This window comes from Lepidochelys kempii, chromosome 8, assembly GCF_965140285.1.
Source record: "Lepidochelys kempii isolate rLepKem1 chromosome 8, rLepKem1.hap1, whole genome shotgun sequence".
In the NCBI taxonomy this organism is placed as follows: Eukaryota; Metazoa; Chordata; order Testudines; family Cheloniidae; genus Lepidochelys; species Lepidochelys kempii.
This window is the reverse complement of record NC_136387.1, coordinates 15,264,257-15,281,468: the sequence shown is the minus strand read 5'-3', so window position 1 is coordinate 15,281,468 and position 17,212 is coordinate 15,264,257. Positions and strand designations below refer to the sequence as shown.

Genomic DNA, 17,212 nt, shown 5'->3' with positions numbered 1-17,212 from the left:
ACCAAGAATGGAAAATTTATGAGATTTTACCTGAAAAACAACTTTAAGTGGTAAGTTCCATAAATCCAGCCCACCTTAAAAATGGAGGAATCATTACAAGTCAGGACAGTGATGAAAATTGACATCCAAAGCTTCCGGTTTATGTCATTAGGGGAAACTGTGCCCATGCTCACACTGTTGGAGAAACTTTGTGCTAACTATACTTGCAAAAAACAAATCGAGTCTCATTTAGGAAAGCCAGATAGAACTAGCCCAGCTGTGGCAGTAATCTCAACTGAACAGAACTTCAGGGGTGGTGCATTTCCCTGCTGCCCGTAACTAACAGGTCTTGTTCTGCCCCCAAGATGTAAGCAGGCTGAAATCATCTATTGTAGCAGATCTTATCACACAAAGGGAATTTTCAGGTAACTTTGCATACATTTCCCCAGTGTACTGTGCTTCACTTTTCTCATTTGTAAAGTCTGTGGAATAGTCATAGAAAACTCAAAGTGTGGAGAACATATGAATATACCTAAATCATTCACAGGCAGTCTGAATGTTCCAGTGATCTCCAAGGGTAGTAGGACATGACCAGGCGTCTGATTCTGCGAACATGTACATGTAAAGACTTGGGAAATTGGGCCCTGGTAGAGTCCATATGTGTGTATTACACCAAACAGCAACCATACAAAAACTGCAGATTGAGGACTTGGAATGGAAGACAACATTTTAAAATGAGTGCAGGTGCAAAATGACTTCACCTGTTTGATGACATCCAGCATGTAACTCAAACGTTACTGTACATCTCTCAATGTGCAGGTTACCTTAAAAATAAACAGTCCTCTTCTGTTTTTAAAGAGCCTTATAGACTGCAAATTTTAGAATATGAAGCAGTGAGTTACAGGAACTCAACTAAAGCAGCTTCACAGACTTTCAAAGAAATAGTACAAGGCTCACATCATGCAAGGAAATTGTTTAAAAAATTACTCGAGTTGCCCCTCTGCTCCCCAACCCATTTCCTGCCAACTGCTGACAATTTCATCAGGCTTTTAAATAGGAAATGCTAGTTTTTAGTGATATAAGCCCTACCCCATACTTTGACGTTCATTAAGATGCCCAATTTCAAACTCCCATTGCAGATAGCATCAAAAAACATGGCTTAACTGGTATATTGGACTTTTATGTCGGGTTGATGCTGCAAATTTGTTTAACTCTTTCAGTGATCTTTGTTTAAAAGTCTATTCAATTAGTTTTACTTTTGCTGCTGTAGGATTGATGTCTGATTCCCATACTGCTTTCTGGGACAGAGTGCTAGACATTAATAAAGTTTAATTATGGGTATGGCGTTCTACTACTAAACTGAACCATATTTTTTAAAATTCTAGACTAAAAGGTCCCAATTAGAACAGTTACTTACGCTACAGTAACTGTGGTTCTTTGAGATGTTATAGTCAGTGTGGATCCCAATGTAGGGGTGCAAATGCCTCATGCTTGTGAGATGGGACCTTTTTGAGTAGCAGCATCTTTGGGGCCCCGGCATGTGCCTTATGCCACCTCATGTGCAAGGGTATAAAGGGAACAGCAGCTGCAACCCTGACCCAGTTCCCTTGCAGTTGAAACCCTGTCATAACTAAGGACTCAGGGATGGAAAGTAGGTTGTGGGATCCATACCAAAGTACTCTGTGAAGAACCACAGTTATTCCATGGTAAGTAACCATTCTTTCTTCTTCGACTATGTGTCAGCGTGGATCCTGCTGTTGGTGACGGGTGAGCAGTAACCTCCTCGGACGGTGGGAGTGAGGTGTTCTAGCTGTATCAAATAGTGATTGGAGTTACTGCTGTCCCAAACTTGGTATCTGCCCTGGCACCCATGTCAAGTGCATAATGTTTCAGGAAAGTCACTCCATTACTCCTCATTGCAGATGTCAAAGACTGGAGCATTACTGAAGCAGGCGTTAGATGCAGCCTGTGCTCTGGTGGAGTGTGCCTTGATGTTAGAAGAGAAAGGCTTACCTGGCAGCTGATGGCAAGTACGAATGCAGTGTGTGATCCATTTGGACATTTTCCATGGTAAGATAGCTTGGTGTTTGGACAGGCCAGATACAGACACAAAGAGACAGGTAGAAAGACAAAAGGACTTGGGCCCAGTAAGGTAATACAGTAACACTCTGGATTCATCCAGGGTGTGCAGTTTCTTCTCAGGGAGCAGCTTTGGGAAGAAGATTACCTTGTCAGTCAATTGATTTAGGTGAAAGTCTGAGACCACCTTAAGGGTGAACTTGGGGAGTGGTCTGAGCACCTCCTGTCTCTATGAAAGATTGTAAAATATGCTCCAGCCATGAGAGCCTGGAGTTCACTGACTCTCTGAGTTGAGGGGGTGACCCCCAGAAAGACCATTTTTAATGGTAAGGTGGTGCATCAAACATTCTGGCAGTGGTTCTGAGGGAGGCTGCATAAGCTTCAGGTGACTGACAGTGAGGTCCCAAAGGGGAGCTGGGTCTCCAAACAGAGGTTAGGACTTTTGATACTGTGGGATGTGAGAAGATCAAGTGTGACACACCTGATGGACTTCTCTCCAGAGGCTTTGCGTTGTCTGTTCTTTATGAGAAGACACTGAGCTCTGCCTGGAGCCTCAGCCTCTGTGCTGTTGATGCCAGACTGTGTGTTAAAGCAGACACTTACGATCTCAGATGATGTAGGTGTCAGGCGCAGTGCTGGCATTGATGCCAGTACTAGCTCCTTTCTTGGTACCATCTTTTCTGCCCGGGCCTTGGGTGTAGCATGTCTTCTGGATAACACTGGCTTGTCCACTAGCAGGATTTGAGAGCTTGTCTCCTCAGGGTCTGATGAGACATTCATAGATTGTGCCAAAAAGTGGCGTTTGAGCCTTGTGTCTTGTGACTTACATGTTCTGGCAAAAAATGACAGACACACTGAGCAACTGCTAGGTATGTGCAATTCCCCTAGGTAGAAAGGCACCTTCTGTGTCTATCTTACAAGAGTATTAGTCGATCACAGGATTGGCATGGCTTGAAGCATGAAGGTTGAGTTTACCATGCTAAGGAACCCTGTACAGGAGGTCTTTCCAGGATGTGCAGGGGAGAGAAGGGGTGGGGTCTAGCCATCCTCATTTGGTCAAGATGGCTAGACCCTCTTCCTCTCCTCCCCCCTGCCAGTATATTGGTCAAAGATAAAGGTAGCCAAGGAGTTCTGAAGAATTCAGAAGGTTTGTGGTAAGGTTTAGCTGAAGCTAAGAGCTAGTGGTCGGACACTCGCCAGGTTCCATCTCACTGCCCCGGCAATCAGAGGGAACTGAGGGAAGGTCGCAGCCACTCCGCCCTTTATGCCCTTGTACAGAAGTCCAAGGAGGCCAGAGTGTGTACAGGGGCCTGATAGACACTGTTACTCCAAGATTTCTGGTCATGTGCACTTGGCATACTGACACGTACTCAAAGCAACAGCAACTTCTTTCACAACTGTATTTATGTCACAGTGATTAAGCTTATTGTGATAAGAGTTCTGAACTTTGGTCAGTACCATTATAAAACCTAACTACAGAAAACTCCTATCTACTAAAAATTGAAAAGCCTTCCTCTTTGGGAGCAATAATAGTAAGACTTTGCACTTCTATCCTAGGACATCTATGCAGTTTAAAAACATTATTCAAAATAAATTAAGCCACACAGCCCATTCAATAGTGAAGTATATAGTCATACTTTAGATGGGGAAATGAAGAAGAGAGATTAGCTAACATGCTCAAAGTCACGCAGCAAGCCATCGGTAGTCTACACTACCCACAGGATTGGCGGGTAGTGATCGCTCTGCCGTCAACTCCTGTACTCCACCGTGGTGAGAGGCGGAGTCGATGGGGGAGTGGCGGCAGTTGACCCCGCGCTGTGAGGACACGAGGTAAGTTGACCTAAGATACGTCGACTTCAGCTACGCTATTCTCGGAGCTGAAGTTACATATCTTAGGTTGATACCCCCCTACTGTAGACCAGGCCCATGTCACATATAGGACTAAAACCAAATTGCCTAGTTCCCAGTCTTCTGTTTCAAGAACTAACCTATGCTTCCTTCAATGGGAAATATCCCACTAAGTCAAATAATTGAGCAGTGAATTGCTTATATTTGATAGAATGTTAAAAATAATATTGTGGAGTAAACCACTTTGTTTTGGCTGTTTTCCATTAAAATCATTCATCTATCACAGCACAAATTGCATTCCAGCTGGAAATTTAGCTATCAAGATTTAATTATTCCATCAAGTTCCAAGCTTCCATATCCGTGGGGTTGGGAGGCAATTTAACACTTGAGTACAGGCAGTTAGATCAGTAAGGTATGAAAACATAAGCAGCTGGGGCATGAGGACTTTTCAGTAGCATGAGGAAGGAGCCTTCTTCTGATATGGAATCTGAATTGCGCTGCCCTTTTCTCGAAGGATTAATCTTCATGGCACTGGCATCGATTAATCAATTTGGGCACTGAGAGAGGGTGAATTATCCTCAGAAAAAGCTATGTGGGATAGTAAATAGCTTAGAAATGCATAAGGGAACATCTCAACAGTCTGGATGGGGTTAAATCTGCAGTTTGTCAGCAGTTTGCCTCCTTGAAGGCACCAGGTCTTGTGGGCACAGGAAAATGATAAAGATTGATAGTCCCTTTTGGAGGTGCTTTCCCTCAAGATCTGTTTCCACGGAAAGTGAAAATATATCATGTATGTCAGCAAAAAAACAAAACAAACCTGCCTTCAGAATAAGGTCATAATTCCAAAACCTGCAGAATAATTTGAATTTCACACTAGAGCCATCTACTGCGTCTATTTTTTTTTATTGTTTCATTTTTGAGGCCCCTGGGCCCTTGCTTTTCCGCCCATTTTCCTTAATCAGGTTCACAGTTTCAGTGAGTGCCTTCTGCTCAGAGAACCAGTAAAGCTGTGACATGACCTGGAAAAGGCTAGCAGGCAATAGTGATTCGTTAATATGACTTTGGAATATTTGTTCAGTTTTTTAAAAAAATCTGAGTAACCAGATGCTTGTATTTAGCCCTAGAAGCAAGTTCATTCATAGTAAAAACCACATTCACTGATGCTTGTTGCCAATAAGATTTTATTTTCCAGACTTTATGACAGATACAAATCATGAGAAGACCCAAAAAACCCCACCACATATAAACAGACTATAGTTCCACAAACATTAGATACAACTTACATGTGTTTCATCAAGCACCATAGGCAACTAATAATTAGAAGAACCCTCCTTCCCCATCCCCAAAAAGAAAATGAAAACATGAAAAATATTACACTGAATATTAAACTTTCCCTTTAGAACATTCTCAACTTGGGGAACATCTATTTACACTTAATCACCATAAAGGAAATTAAATGGACATGGAAAATTAGTATTTCAGAATGTTTATTTTAAAATTTCATGAAAGGATGCACCTGACCCTACAAATAGATCCATGTAGGCAGAGGCTTTGCACCCAGTCAGAGCCCCATTGACTTCCAAGGGGCGCTGTGTTAACGCAGGAGTGCACCTACACCAATTAGCTGGCAGGATTGGGGCCTTAAGAATCAGTTACACTGATAGTGTTCTTTTAAGGTTATTAGGCCAAAAGACTGCCCTACCTTGATAGTTCTCTATTCGGGAAGAGCTTACCATAGTACTCCCATTTCCCCTCCCCCCCCCGCCACTTATTCCATGCTAACTAAATGTTAAATGACTTCTCAACCTGTCTAATAATAAGCTGGGGAACATCCCCCATTTTCAAGGAATGTCATACACATATAGGGTTACTGTCCACTTACGTTATATTTTAAATATATTTCCTTCTATTTTACCATTCTGGATTTTAAAACTCTTCTAATTTTTAAAAAAATCTAATTTACTTTCCGCTATTTATGTTGTTTGTTTGGTTCCTACATTCGTCTCACTTTGGATAATGAATGTCAGTGCAGTCAGTCTGCAACATTTTTCTTTAGTCAGTTTCATTTTCAGGTGACCAATAGACATACTCTATGAAAACAGGTTTTTTTTTTTAAACATATGCCCTCTGCAATGTTTGCAATTCAAACATTAAAACACCTGGGGTTAGGGGTTATTTTTGGTAAAAGTGTCTTACAAAGTTGAAATGTTGGGCCCCAAGTGAGTTAGACATTGTCATAACCATAAGGGTAGCTTAAAACTCCTCCTTACCTGTAAGGGGTTAAGAAGCTCAAATAACCTGGTTGGCACCTGACCAAAGGAACCAATGGGGAGAAAAGATACTTTCAAAGCTGGGCTGGGTGGGGCTGGGGGAAAGAGGCTTTGTTTTGGGTTTTTTGTTTCTGTGTTTGTTTTCGCTCTTGGGACTAAAAGAGACCGGACATCAATCCATGTTGTCCAAACCATTCTGAACCAGTCTCTCATATTACAGAAATTGTAAGCACAGCCATGCAAGGCGTATTATTTTATCTTTGTTTTCTCAACTTGTGAATTTTCCCTTTGCTGGAGGGAGGTTTATCCCTGTTTTGTTGTAACTTTGAAGCTAAGGCTAGACGGGGTTCCTCTGTGTTTTGTGCATCTTTTGTTATCCTGTAAAGTCATCTTCCAACCTGATTTTACAGAAGGGATTTTTACCCTTTCTTTTCTTTTTTTTTTTTAAATAAAATTCTTCTTTTAAGAACTAATTGATTTTTTTTTCAGTGTCCAAAGATCCAGGGATTTGGGTCCGTGTTCACTTTGTAACCAATTGGTTAGGATATTATTCTCAAGCCTCCCCATGAAAGGGGGTTGGGGGGATATTTTGGGGGAACAGGAACTCCAAGTGATCCTTTCCCTGATTCTTTGTCTAAATCACTTGGTGGTGGCAGCATACCCTCCAAGGGCAAAGAATTTGTGCCTTGGAAAAGTTTTTAACCTAAACTGGTAAGAATAAGCTTAGGGGGTCTTGCATGCGGGTCCCCACATCTGTACCCCAGAATTCAGAGTGAGGAAGGAGCCCTGACAGACATATCTGCTTAAACTCTAATAACATTCTGATTAAGCATCCATCAGTAGCAATAAGGAAGCTGCTCCTCACCGCAGTCTGAAGAATAAGACAAAGTAAAGCCACTCTCCTGTCACCCTTCCAAAAAGGGCTTTGTCTAGACCAGTGGTTCTCAACCAGGGGTCCGGGACCCACTGTGGGGCTGCGAGCAGCTTTTAGAGGGTCTGCCAAAATAAACCAGATAGTAGGGCCGGTGTTAGACTCACTGGGGCTGGGGCTGGGACTGAAGCCCGAACAACTTAGCTTTGCAGGTCCCCTGTGGTGTAGGGCCCCAGGCAATTGCCCTGCTTGCTGACCCCTAATGCCAACGCTGGGTTTTAATCTACTGGAAATGCAGAAAAAGTTGTTGTGGAACAGGTGGGCCATGGAGCTCTTATAGCGTGTGTGTGTGGGGGGTGGGGGGTGAGGGGAAGGGTCTCAGAAAGAAAATGGTTGAGAACCCCTGGTCTAGACAGCGTCCTTTTAAGACTTGGAGAGCATTTAACAATTTATAATGAGGAGATCTAGTCTCAGACATCAGTCACTAGAGTTCTGCAAACTTTTAAAGAAGTCTGCAAATACCACAGGCTTTTAATACCAAGAACAAGCCTTCTTTGGCTGCAGCAGGGGCTCTCTCTTGGGGCTCTATTGTTAAAGTACGTTCCACCAAGCCCAACCTGGTGCAGAAGACTGTGAAACGAACTTCTATCTTTATCAAAACTTTTCCCACCTGCTTGCAGATTAGATTTCACTTGTATTTCCCCTCCACTCCCCACACCTTCTGAGCCTATTCAAACAGATTCAAAACACCTTAATAGCCAGTTACTAAAACATAATTTTGTCAATGTCTTAAAGAAAGACTTCCTTTCACAAAGTTTTAATACACATAGGAGACGTCACTCTTTTCAGTTATAGTCCACAGAGAAAGTAGGTTATATAATAAGTCAGTGCACATTTTTATTATAATAAAGAAAAACAAGCTAATGGCAACTGCCACACTTTCATCCATACTTCAGCAGCTCCAATAAGCCAGCTTCAGATCTTGCTGAGGATAGATTATACAGAGACAGCAGGGTATATGCAATTATCTGTGCACAAGAGGAATAACACAGCTCCCAGCAAAGTCAATGGGAATAATCCTCTCCTTCCCCAACCCCAAAGCACTGCTTTACAAGTGGTACCCTGACTGCTCATAAATATACAGCTCCCATATTGAGCCCCAACTTATAACTCATTTGAAAAATGTTACAATTAGGACTGTATATGACAGACAACTTACCATGAAGACTGCAGTGCTAGGCCAAACCAAGTGTTTGTTAAAACTTGTACAGCAGCATTTTAAGCCTATGCAATTCTCTTAGGAAGGCTTTACAATTTAAGAAAAAATAAATAAAATAATAGTGCCAGAAACTGGAGTTTTTGCTCCTCTTGATCCCTCCATAGATTCACACTCTGTGGATTTCTTCAGGCATCACTGTTCAAACCTGGGAGAGATTTATTAGAAGACAGAATGTCTTCTTGCAAATGCTCCATCGGGTGAAGTAACTCCTTTTTTGCTAGGTATAGACACAATTTAAAGTCCTTGTTAGAACAATTTCACAATCTTCTGAGTACAGTCCCCTAACATCAAAAACATTCTCATTAAAAATAAGGCTGCTAACACTTAAACTATATGAGATGTAGCAGTGCTACAAGCCCAGGAAATGGACTGATAAAGACAAGCTGTCAAAAACACAGACAAACTTGTTTGGTTTTTTTTAATTAAAAACATGGAAAATTAAGTTTTCTGGGATCCTGAGAAGTTACAGGAGTATAAAAATATTTCAGTTGGTTTCAGAAATATCCAAGTCTCTGATCACATAAAGGAGAATAAGTACCGCCTTTTTTATAGAAAGTATCTTCATAAAAATATGGCCATGATATACCAAGCCCAATCCCCATATCTCATGTAAACAGCTCCATGCCATGCTAATATCAAGGGTTGGATGAGAATGTTAACTGAAGTAATCTAAACAGTTATTCTACATGTTAGACCAAAGGGAATTTCCTCTATATTAAAAAAAAAATATCAGCTATATCAAATCTTTAAATATTGCAAATGCCTTATTAAGAAAACTCTGTTTGAAAAGAGATGAGATAGCAGCAATGGAACAGAACCCTGGCCCAGGACAATGGCTGCCTTGTGCTACACTATCAATATGGCAAAACCATTTATGCAAAAGAAAGGTTTGATTTTCAAAGCCAGAGTCTTTCAGCCTGAAACAAATAGTCTTTTGCAATTACACTGAATTTCTGTTTGAATACCTTTGCCCGATAGATTCAGTTTCATAAACGGCTGCTGCTCTGCCATTACCATGTGCTGTGTTGCACTTGTGTCTCAGCCACAACTGGCTTCAACGTGAAAGCAAAAAAGATTCATGAAGCCCAGAGGGCAGTGCATGCCAGTTACACAATTTAAACAGGTGAGAAGTTATGAAGTTTCTCTCTTTGTTTAAACTTACTAAGGTGAAATTCACTCTTGTGCCGAGGGCCAGCACAAGACAAATACAGCACTCAAATTCCCCTTAAGCTTTCAGACTGAGACTTAAATGGCGCATACTCCTTTTGTTGGTCCTCTGCACAGTAGGGGAATGTGACCTTCGGAATAATGATTCGCCATTATCAATCCAGCAGGCTAGACAGATTTAATCTGGCCACAAAGTACATATGCAACTAAAATATCGTTTTTGTTAAGAAAGCATTATAACACTGTTTTCTTCTACCACAGTATTTGTTCGAAAGCCTGTAGTGCGGGAACTAACAGCAGAAGTATAAAGTGTATTGCACTGTAAGCAGCGCTTCACTTGACTCTTCATCTAATATTGGTTTTGGGGTTTTTTTAATATTCATTTAAGCATTAAGACTTTGAAATAGTTCTCATTTGAAAATACCGGTATTAGAATCTTGAACTACTTTGGTATTTCAATTCATGTTTAAGCAGCTTTTGAGTGCAAGATTCCACTGAGTCAGCGCTGTGACTGTTCCTAATGCTCTTTTATAGCCTGATTTTCAAAAGGGTGCTGAGCGCTCATAGCTCCCTACTTAACAGAAGCTACAGCTTATCAAAACCGCTGAAAATCAGGTCACTGAGGATAAATTATGGGGAATCCTATGGAAATAGATGGCATCTTCACAGCACTATATTTAGTACAATAGTACTGTAGATTGTAGGTTCGGAACTATGTGGCACCAGTAATTTTGACCCAGGATTTTTTTCTGGTAGGAAATGCATTCAGCAGTCCTTCTTCTTTTTCCAGCCCATCAGGAGATGCAGAGCCTTATCATAGCGGTGTTATCTGAGTCTTGGAATCTTCAATCTTCTTTGAACTCCTTATGTGTTTGGTGTGTTGTCTGTTTCTGAATCTGAAAATGAATAAAATTTGATGGCTACAGAACATTTTATCGGAACCAGACATGACACATTCTGCTCCCAAGCGAAACGGCTAAAATAACCGAGCTGCACCACTGAAAACGGCTTCCGATATAAAACTGCAGAAAAGCCGACTACACTGGAATGTGATGCTCTAGAAGGGACCCTCTTCTGGACTGAAGAGATGAGAAAATGAACAACATTTGCGACACTGCGTGTCAACACTCACTGGTCCAATGGAGATCATTTCATCCACCACACAAAGAGCATGTGTTTAGGAAGTGTGTGCATGAGACTCATGGCAAAATTTCTACTGTGCCCCGTATTTGAAGTTCAGGTTTTATCAATTTAAGAACTTACAAATCACTGATCAGACACTGAGGAAACCCCTAACAGTCACAAGGAGCAGCAGACATTTCCTCAGGAGCACCTCATTCCCCAAGAATTACAGGCCCTTATGCCCATCATGGGTAGGCTTTTAGAGGCAGTTCCAGCCTTCTCCAAATAGTTATTGCTCTTAAGTGCAAATCTGCCCACAGCGCTGAGCCAGAATAACATGGCTGTGTGGTAGGGGAGTAGCACCATGGCTACCACAGCCCCAAAGGCAAAGGCCCACTCTTTCCCTGGTGGCGGAAGGAGGTAGAAAGAAAATGGCCAGCACATATGCATAGTTGGGTTCACCTCAGATGTCCCCTCAACTGCAGCATATTGGAAACCCTTTGGTGGAGCACAAGAGGTTTATATCTGTCCAGGCTCATCAGTTTTCCCCTACCTTCAGCCCACACAGCAGAGTTACGTGCATCCAGGGCTCTCTTCACCCATTGGGGAAGGAAGACAGGATTTGCCTCTTACAATGTTACAATTGCAAGATGCACAAGTACAGTCACTTAAAGCACAAGCCACAATACACAAAGTACAGTACTACATCTCTCTTCAGGTATAGGTACGTTGCCTCACCACACAGCCCTTTCTCCCCATCCCCATTGGCACCTGCTGCGGCAGAGCACTATATTAAGTATCGGTGTCTCATTGGAATGCTAGGAGTTCTGAGAACGGACTGCCCAGTATGTGGGCAGCTCTGCAGATGCATTGCAATCACATGGGCAGTAGGTTAGGGTAGTACTTAATGGTCTGATGGGAAACAGTTACAGAATAGCATTCTGTAACTACCTTATTTTAATCACAAACCGTCCCTGTAAAACAGTTATAACAAACATTAGAACCAACTGGAGATACTATGTGCCAAATCTCCACACGTGTGCATGCATGCATAAGATTTCAGTGGACATGTTTGTACAGGGTGACCCAAACAGCAGTGTCCAGTGTAACAAGAGAGCACTGCATGTTCTTAATAACTACATGAAGGAGCTTCAGGGGGTGGGAGTGGTGGGTAATCTGTCTCAGATTATACCAGCAGCTCTTTATCCACCAAAAGAAAAGAACTATAAATGCTGAAATCCTGTTTTCATAGTAGAGCCCAATCCCTTTCTATTCGAAAAACAAAGCGCTATTTAAATGAAACAAGAACAATCCTATTAAATGAATAGCCTTTCTATATACTACAAGGGAAAATACAAAAACTTGGTAATGTTCTCTACACAGGATTGTGTGCTACCTCACCCACCTTGTCTCTCTAATATACACATGATCTAATTAATACAGCACCCTTGTGAGGGATGAAAATATTATCCCTATTTTAAAGATGCAGGGAAAGGCACCTAGAGAGGCGTGGTGACTTGCCCTAGATGATGCAAAGCAATTCAGCGGTAGCAGTTGAAACACGCCTGAGACTCTATCCTGATTTCAATGAATCCAGCTCCCAACCTCTTATTCCAAACCCTGCCTCAAAACAGACTTCAATTAAAAAAAAAAAAAAAAAAAAGCTGGTATCCACCTATCTTAAAAAAATCATCTCAGACAAAACCTTCCTCCTGGGACATTCTGGGTTGTTCATCTATTTAAGCAAAAGTACCCCAGCAGGGGACCACATTTACTTCCGTGTCTTGTACACCAGGAGACCCCCCCCCCCAACATGCTATGAAAACTCCCCAGCCTGCCTGTTCCACAACAACTCTTTCTGTATTTCCAGTAGATTAAAAGCCAGGGCTGGCATTAGGGGGTAGCAAGCAGGGCAATTGCCCAGAGCCCCACACTACAGCAGGCCCTCAAAGCTAATTTGTTTGAGCTTCGGCTTCAGCCCAAGGCTGCGGGGCTCGGGCTTCAGCCCCAAGCCCCAGTGAGTCTAACACTGGCTCTACTCTCTGGTTTATTTTGGCAGACCCCCTAAAACCTGCTTGTGGCCCCGCAGTGGGCCCTGGACCCCTGGTTGAGAACCGCTGTTGTATAGCACCTGACACACTGGTTGTGCTTCCATAATGAATATTAACCCCACAGCTCAGGCATTCCTGGCTTTGAGTTCAATCCACTGGGCCGTGCTGCCCTCAACATACAAGAGAAAGTTTGGTCTGTTAAACGCTCTGTGTACTAAGCCCACTAATAACAGTGAAGACCTCTAATGTACTGGAGCCATTCAGGATAACATTTCAAGAAAGGACTCTGATTTCTGAGTGCTTATCTCAAAACACTGTTGGTGTTGTTTCCAAAACGTCTGAGCACACACACACACACACGGATTTCAGTTGGGAGTCACGGTTGCTCAGCAATTCTGAAAAATCAGACCCAATGTGTATCAAGTCAGGCACTAAAAATCAGAGGCCACTTCTGAAAGGTTTGGTCTATTGCAGCAGTTCTCAAACTGTGGGTCAGGACCCCAAAGTGGGTCACCACCCCATTTTAATGGGGTCGCCAGGGCTGAATTAGACTTGCTGGGGCCCAAGTCCCACCGCCCCGGGGCCAAAGCTGAAGCCTGAGAACTTCAGCCCGAGAACTTCAGCCCTGGGCAGCTGGGGCTCTGGGGCTTCGGTCCTTTCTCCTGGCATCATGTAGCAAGTTTTGTTGTCAGAAGGGGGTCGCAGTGCAATGAAGTTTGAGAACCCCTGGTCTATTGGAACAGACCTGTAAAATACTCATTTGTTGAGTGTAATGAGGAGATGATATTGAATTGGTTGTGGCTGTATGTTTCAGATCTATGGAGTGAATGAAATCCACTTACCCTTTTACTCTTAGCATCTGGTCAAAGGTCTCAGGGAGAGGATTTCCAAAGCTTTCTGGGAGAAACAGGGTAAGGATCCCTATCAGCACAGTCAGGCTTCCCATGAGAATGTAAGGCAGGAATCGGTCATAGGCACCTGGCAGAACACAGGACATGGCAACATTAGTTATACACCAACCATCACAACGAGCTCAGAGATGGAATAAATATTCAGGACACCACTATATTGTATAATTCACTTTGCATAATTTGTTAACCAATATTTCCACCTAGAAGTCAGCACAAGTGAATCCCAAACTGGAGTTACTTATGTACCTGCCAATCCTATCCAAAGGGTTTTTCAATTAAAAATATGCCAAACTGTAATAGGGGATGATCACATCGCATAAGGTGTTGCCAATTACTACTCTGGCACGAATTGTGTACCATTTAACAGCTCCTACATGTTGCTTCTTCCATGTAGGATAACAAATGTCTTGGCGAGATAAACACAATTATACCACTGCTGGAGGAAGTGAGCCTTCAGTCGTTGTTTTTATTTGGACTCAAATCTTAGCCTCACAATAAAACTTAATTAAATACAAATTAAACTTCCTCCACTAACAGCACATTTACAAAAACTTGATTAGAAGTGGGGAAAGCAACAGGCCTGCTGTGACAGACGGTGCCCTTGGTCTAGGCAGAATCAGGTTTGGGACTGGAAAGTTACTAGTATTGCCAGAAGCCTTACAATTGTGCACAAGTGTATGGTCAGGATGCAAAATCTGCAAACCACAATAGCACAGAACATTAGAGATCTTTCAGAAAAGGTGCAAACCAAGGAACCAGAGAGTATCTTATGTAGAATACATGTATTCTGGACACGACAATATTATTTCGGATTGAAGTTATACCTGTAGACTTTATGATGTAGAGAACAAAGCTAGGATTAACCACCAAAGATCTTTGATATATCAGAGGGAGCCAAAGTTTGTGCTTTGATCTCCATCTTCATTCAATAACTGGCTAAACTATATGGTCCTAACTTGGCTGAAGCAAATATCAACAGCTCACAGCATTCTCCTAAAACTTACCTTTTCCAATTTTAAATGTGTGACTTCCTCCATTAGTGTGCCAAGGTCCTGAAAGCAGGCCCATCGGACATTGAATACAAAATATGAGAAAAATCACATTTTTTCCTTACTATTTGAATAACCTCTGCATTATTATTTATGATTATTTGCATTGCATTAACATTCAAGGATCCCAAGCAGGATCAAGGCCACACTGCCTTATGTGCTGAACAAACACAGAGAGATTGAAATAGAGGGAACCTTTTTTATTACAAAGAACAAACAGAAATCCTGGCCACAAGCTATTAGTTTTGTGACTGTAATAGCTGTGAAAACTTTAGATGAGAGAATCACATGGTGTTAAATGATTTGAAAATTTTTCCATGTTTAAACACATAGATGACACAGTATACGTGCAGTTCTCCTCTCACTTTCTCTATCATCATAAATCAGGATTAATTCCCTTAAAGTAAATGGAGTTACATTGGTTTAAAAGCCATAATGTTTATACGTGAGAACATAGAGCAATAGAAAATTTATTATAGGACCAGCTGGGTCATCTGATAATTCCCATGGCAAGATCCTGTTTTTCGTTGTTTATAGCTTTGCCAAAACGTAACCTTCCATGCTGAAGTGTCTGCTCAGGCTGAATTATTCATTATTATTATTTTAACGTTTCACCAAAGATGGTTCAGCTATTTCAGAGATTAGGGAAACATAAGTTGTTTTGCCCTTGTTAAAAAGGTTAATGCAATTGTTTTGTTAGGAACCTTTGCCATCTGTGAGGGGCGGTGGAGGGGGAAAAGACGAGAAGAGAGAGTGTGGTCATCCTCATGTCCAGAACATGCCTTTTGCCATCCCAGCAAATAACCACCCAAATTTGGCCTAGTTATAAGCCTCTGGAAAACACCTGCAGGTTACATATGCTCAGTGGAGTCTTGCTAGAAGCAGCTAAACCTCTGAAGATTCTGTCCTCCCTCAGTATGCTCGAGACTCTGTCAGCTCCTACCTGTGACAGACTGCATGTGGTCCATCCCCGCAGAGCAGATGAGCACGTTCCAACCCAGGGCTACAGTTGCTGAAAAGAATTTGCCCTGTAATGGCTGCTCATAGTTAGAGTGGGGCCAGGTGTTGGTACTGAGAGCAGGGAGCCTGTCTCTCCTGTGCTCTCAAGAACTCCCCTGCTGGCACTCAGACAGTGTGGAGGAGGAAGCTGTCTGACTGGAATGCATAGGGGACAAAAGCAGGATAGAGGAAAAGGGAAAGGAGAAGACTTGGACAAGGCATCTGCTGAGATTGGGCCTGTGCAAGGAGACTGGAACTGGAAGCTGGGGAAGGGAGACTGGTACTAGTTGGGCAAGGAGACTTGGACTGGGAACTGCGCGGTACGAGGGGGTGATACTGGGAGCCAAGGGGGAAAGCAGGGGAGGAGGACACAGATTGGGTGAGGAGCTGGGGGGAAGAGTGGAACTGGAACAGGGAGCCGGGAAGGTCGGGGGAGGCAGAGACTGGATGAGGAGTCCATGGAGGGAGACTGGGAGTCAGTGGGATGGGAGGGGAGAGACAGATTGGAAAGGGGATATCACACAGAGGCCCATTGGTGCCAATTGGCAAAGGGGTCACTGTTCCGTACAAGCAACTCGTCTCAGACAAGACAAACTCATTACATCTAACACATTGGCTTCATGATAGTTATCCATAAAGGGTAGCATGTGAGGTCTCTGCTGAAAGCTTGTAACTTATCAATACATGCACGTATGGGTAACCGTTAAGGAATAATGTTACTATATTTAAAATTATACCCTTATGGTCTTGAAGTGAAAGTGAGTCACCAGGGAATGGTGCTGGCCCATTCAAGCGGGAGGAAGCTCTCACCTCCCTCTGGCTAGCTGATTACATAATGTTTTGCTCAGTGGTTTATCTTTGCACCAACCCAGAAAAATTAAACATCAAAACCACTTGGAAGTGAGAAGGAAAGACAGGGGAGTGAGGGAGCGCCCTGTCTGTGAATAAAGACTGATTCAGTATATCACAGGGTGGAGAAAGACATTCTACATCCGTCCACTGAGGAGGTACCTGGATGAGTGGAGGTGCTTTGTGAAAAACTGGGTCCTAGCTCCTTGGGATTAGCCAGCGCTGCAAAAGACTGAATTTTGGAGTGAGAATCTACTTTATTAGCTAGGACAGGTAACTACGAATAAGGGCAGGCCCTACTTCATGTTTTATAATTTTGTCTCATATGTAACCATTTGTTTCCCTCACTCCACTTGTTTCTGTTTAAGAAAAAAAAAGAGATTCAAATAAATTATCTTTTGTGTTACTACCATTGAACAAATGCTGTGTGTGTGATACAGGAGCCATGGGCTAAGTGAAAACTAGTAAACTGGGAAACACTGTTCCAGATGATCTGGGATTTCTGTGGATATCCAGTGATTAGGGGCTGGACTCCCCAAGGGGGGAACTTGAGGGATGCAGTGCATCTACTGTCAGTCTGCAGGGCAAAGGCAGGGCTGGTGTAGCGCAGAGGAGAGCACTCATGTGCCTGACACGCTGGTTGTGTTAGGGAGCTAATATTCGACTGGCACAGGCACTGGAGAAAGCTGGCAACAAGGTGACTCACAGCCCTGCGTGCCCTGAGAAGCCGAACTGGGA

The 17,212-nt window shown here is 42.7% G+C and overlaps 1 protein-coding gene across 4 annotated transcripts in view; it reads right to left on the bottom strand.

The window, feature by feature from the left end:
• Positions 1-5,069: 5,069 nt before the first annotated feature.
• The window catches only part of SLC22A4 (solute carrier family 22 member 4), a 54,961-nt gene continuing 42,818 nt past the window's right edge, over positions 5,070-17,212 (bottom strand). For 3 of the 4 annotated variants that reach the window (XM_073355646.2, XM_073355645.2, XM_073355648.2), the window contains exons 9-10: positions 13,509-13,644; positions 5,070-10,389 (exon numbers count right to left, since the gene is read on the bottom strand). In XM_073355646.2, the coding sequence (XP_073211747.1) occupies positions 10,308-10,389; positions 13,509-13,644 (218 nt within the window). In that variant the 3' untranslated portion in view covers positions 5,070-10,307. Of the gene's footprint in view, positions 10,390-13,504; positions 13,645-17,212 lie in introns of those variants that run through there. The other variant, XM_073355647.2, reaches the window with a different exon arrangement.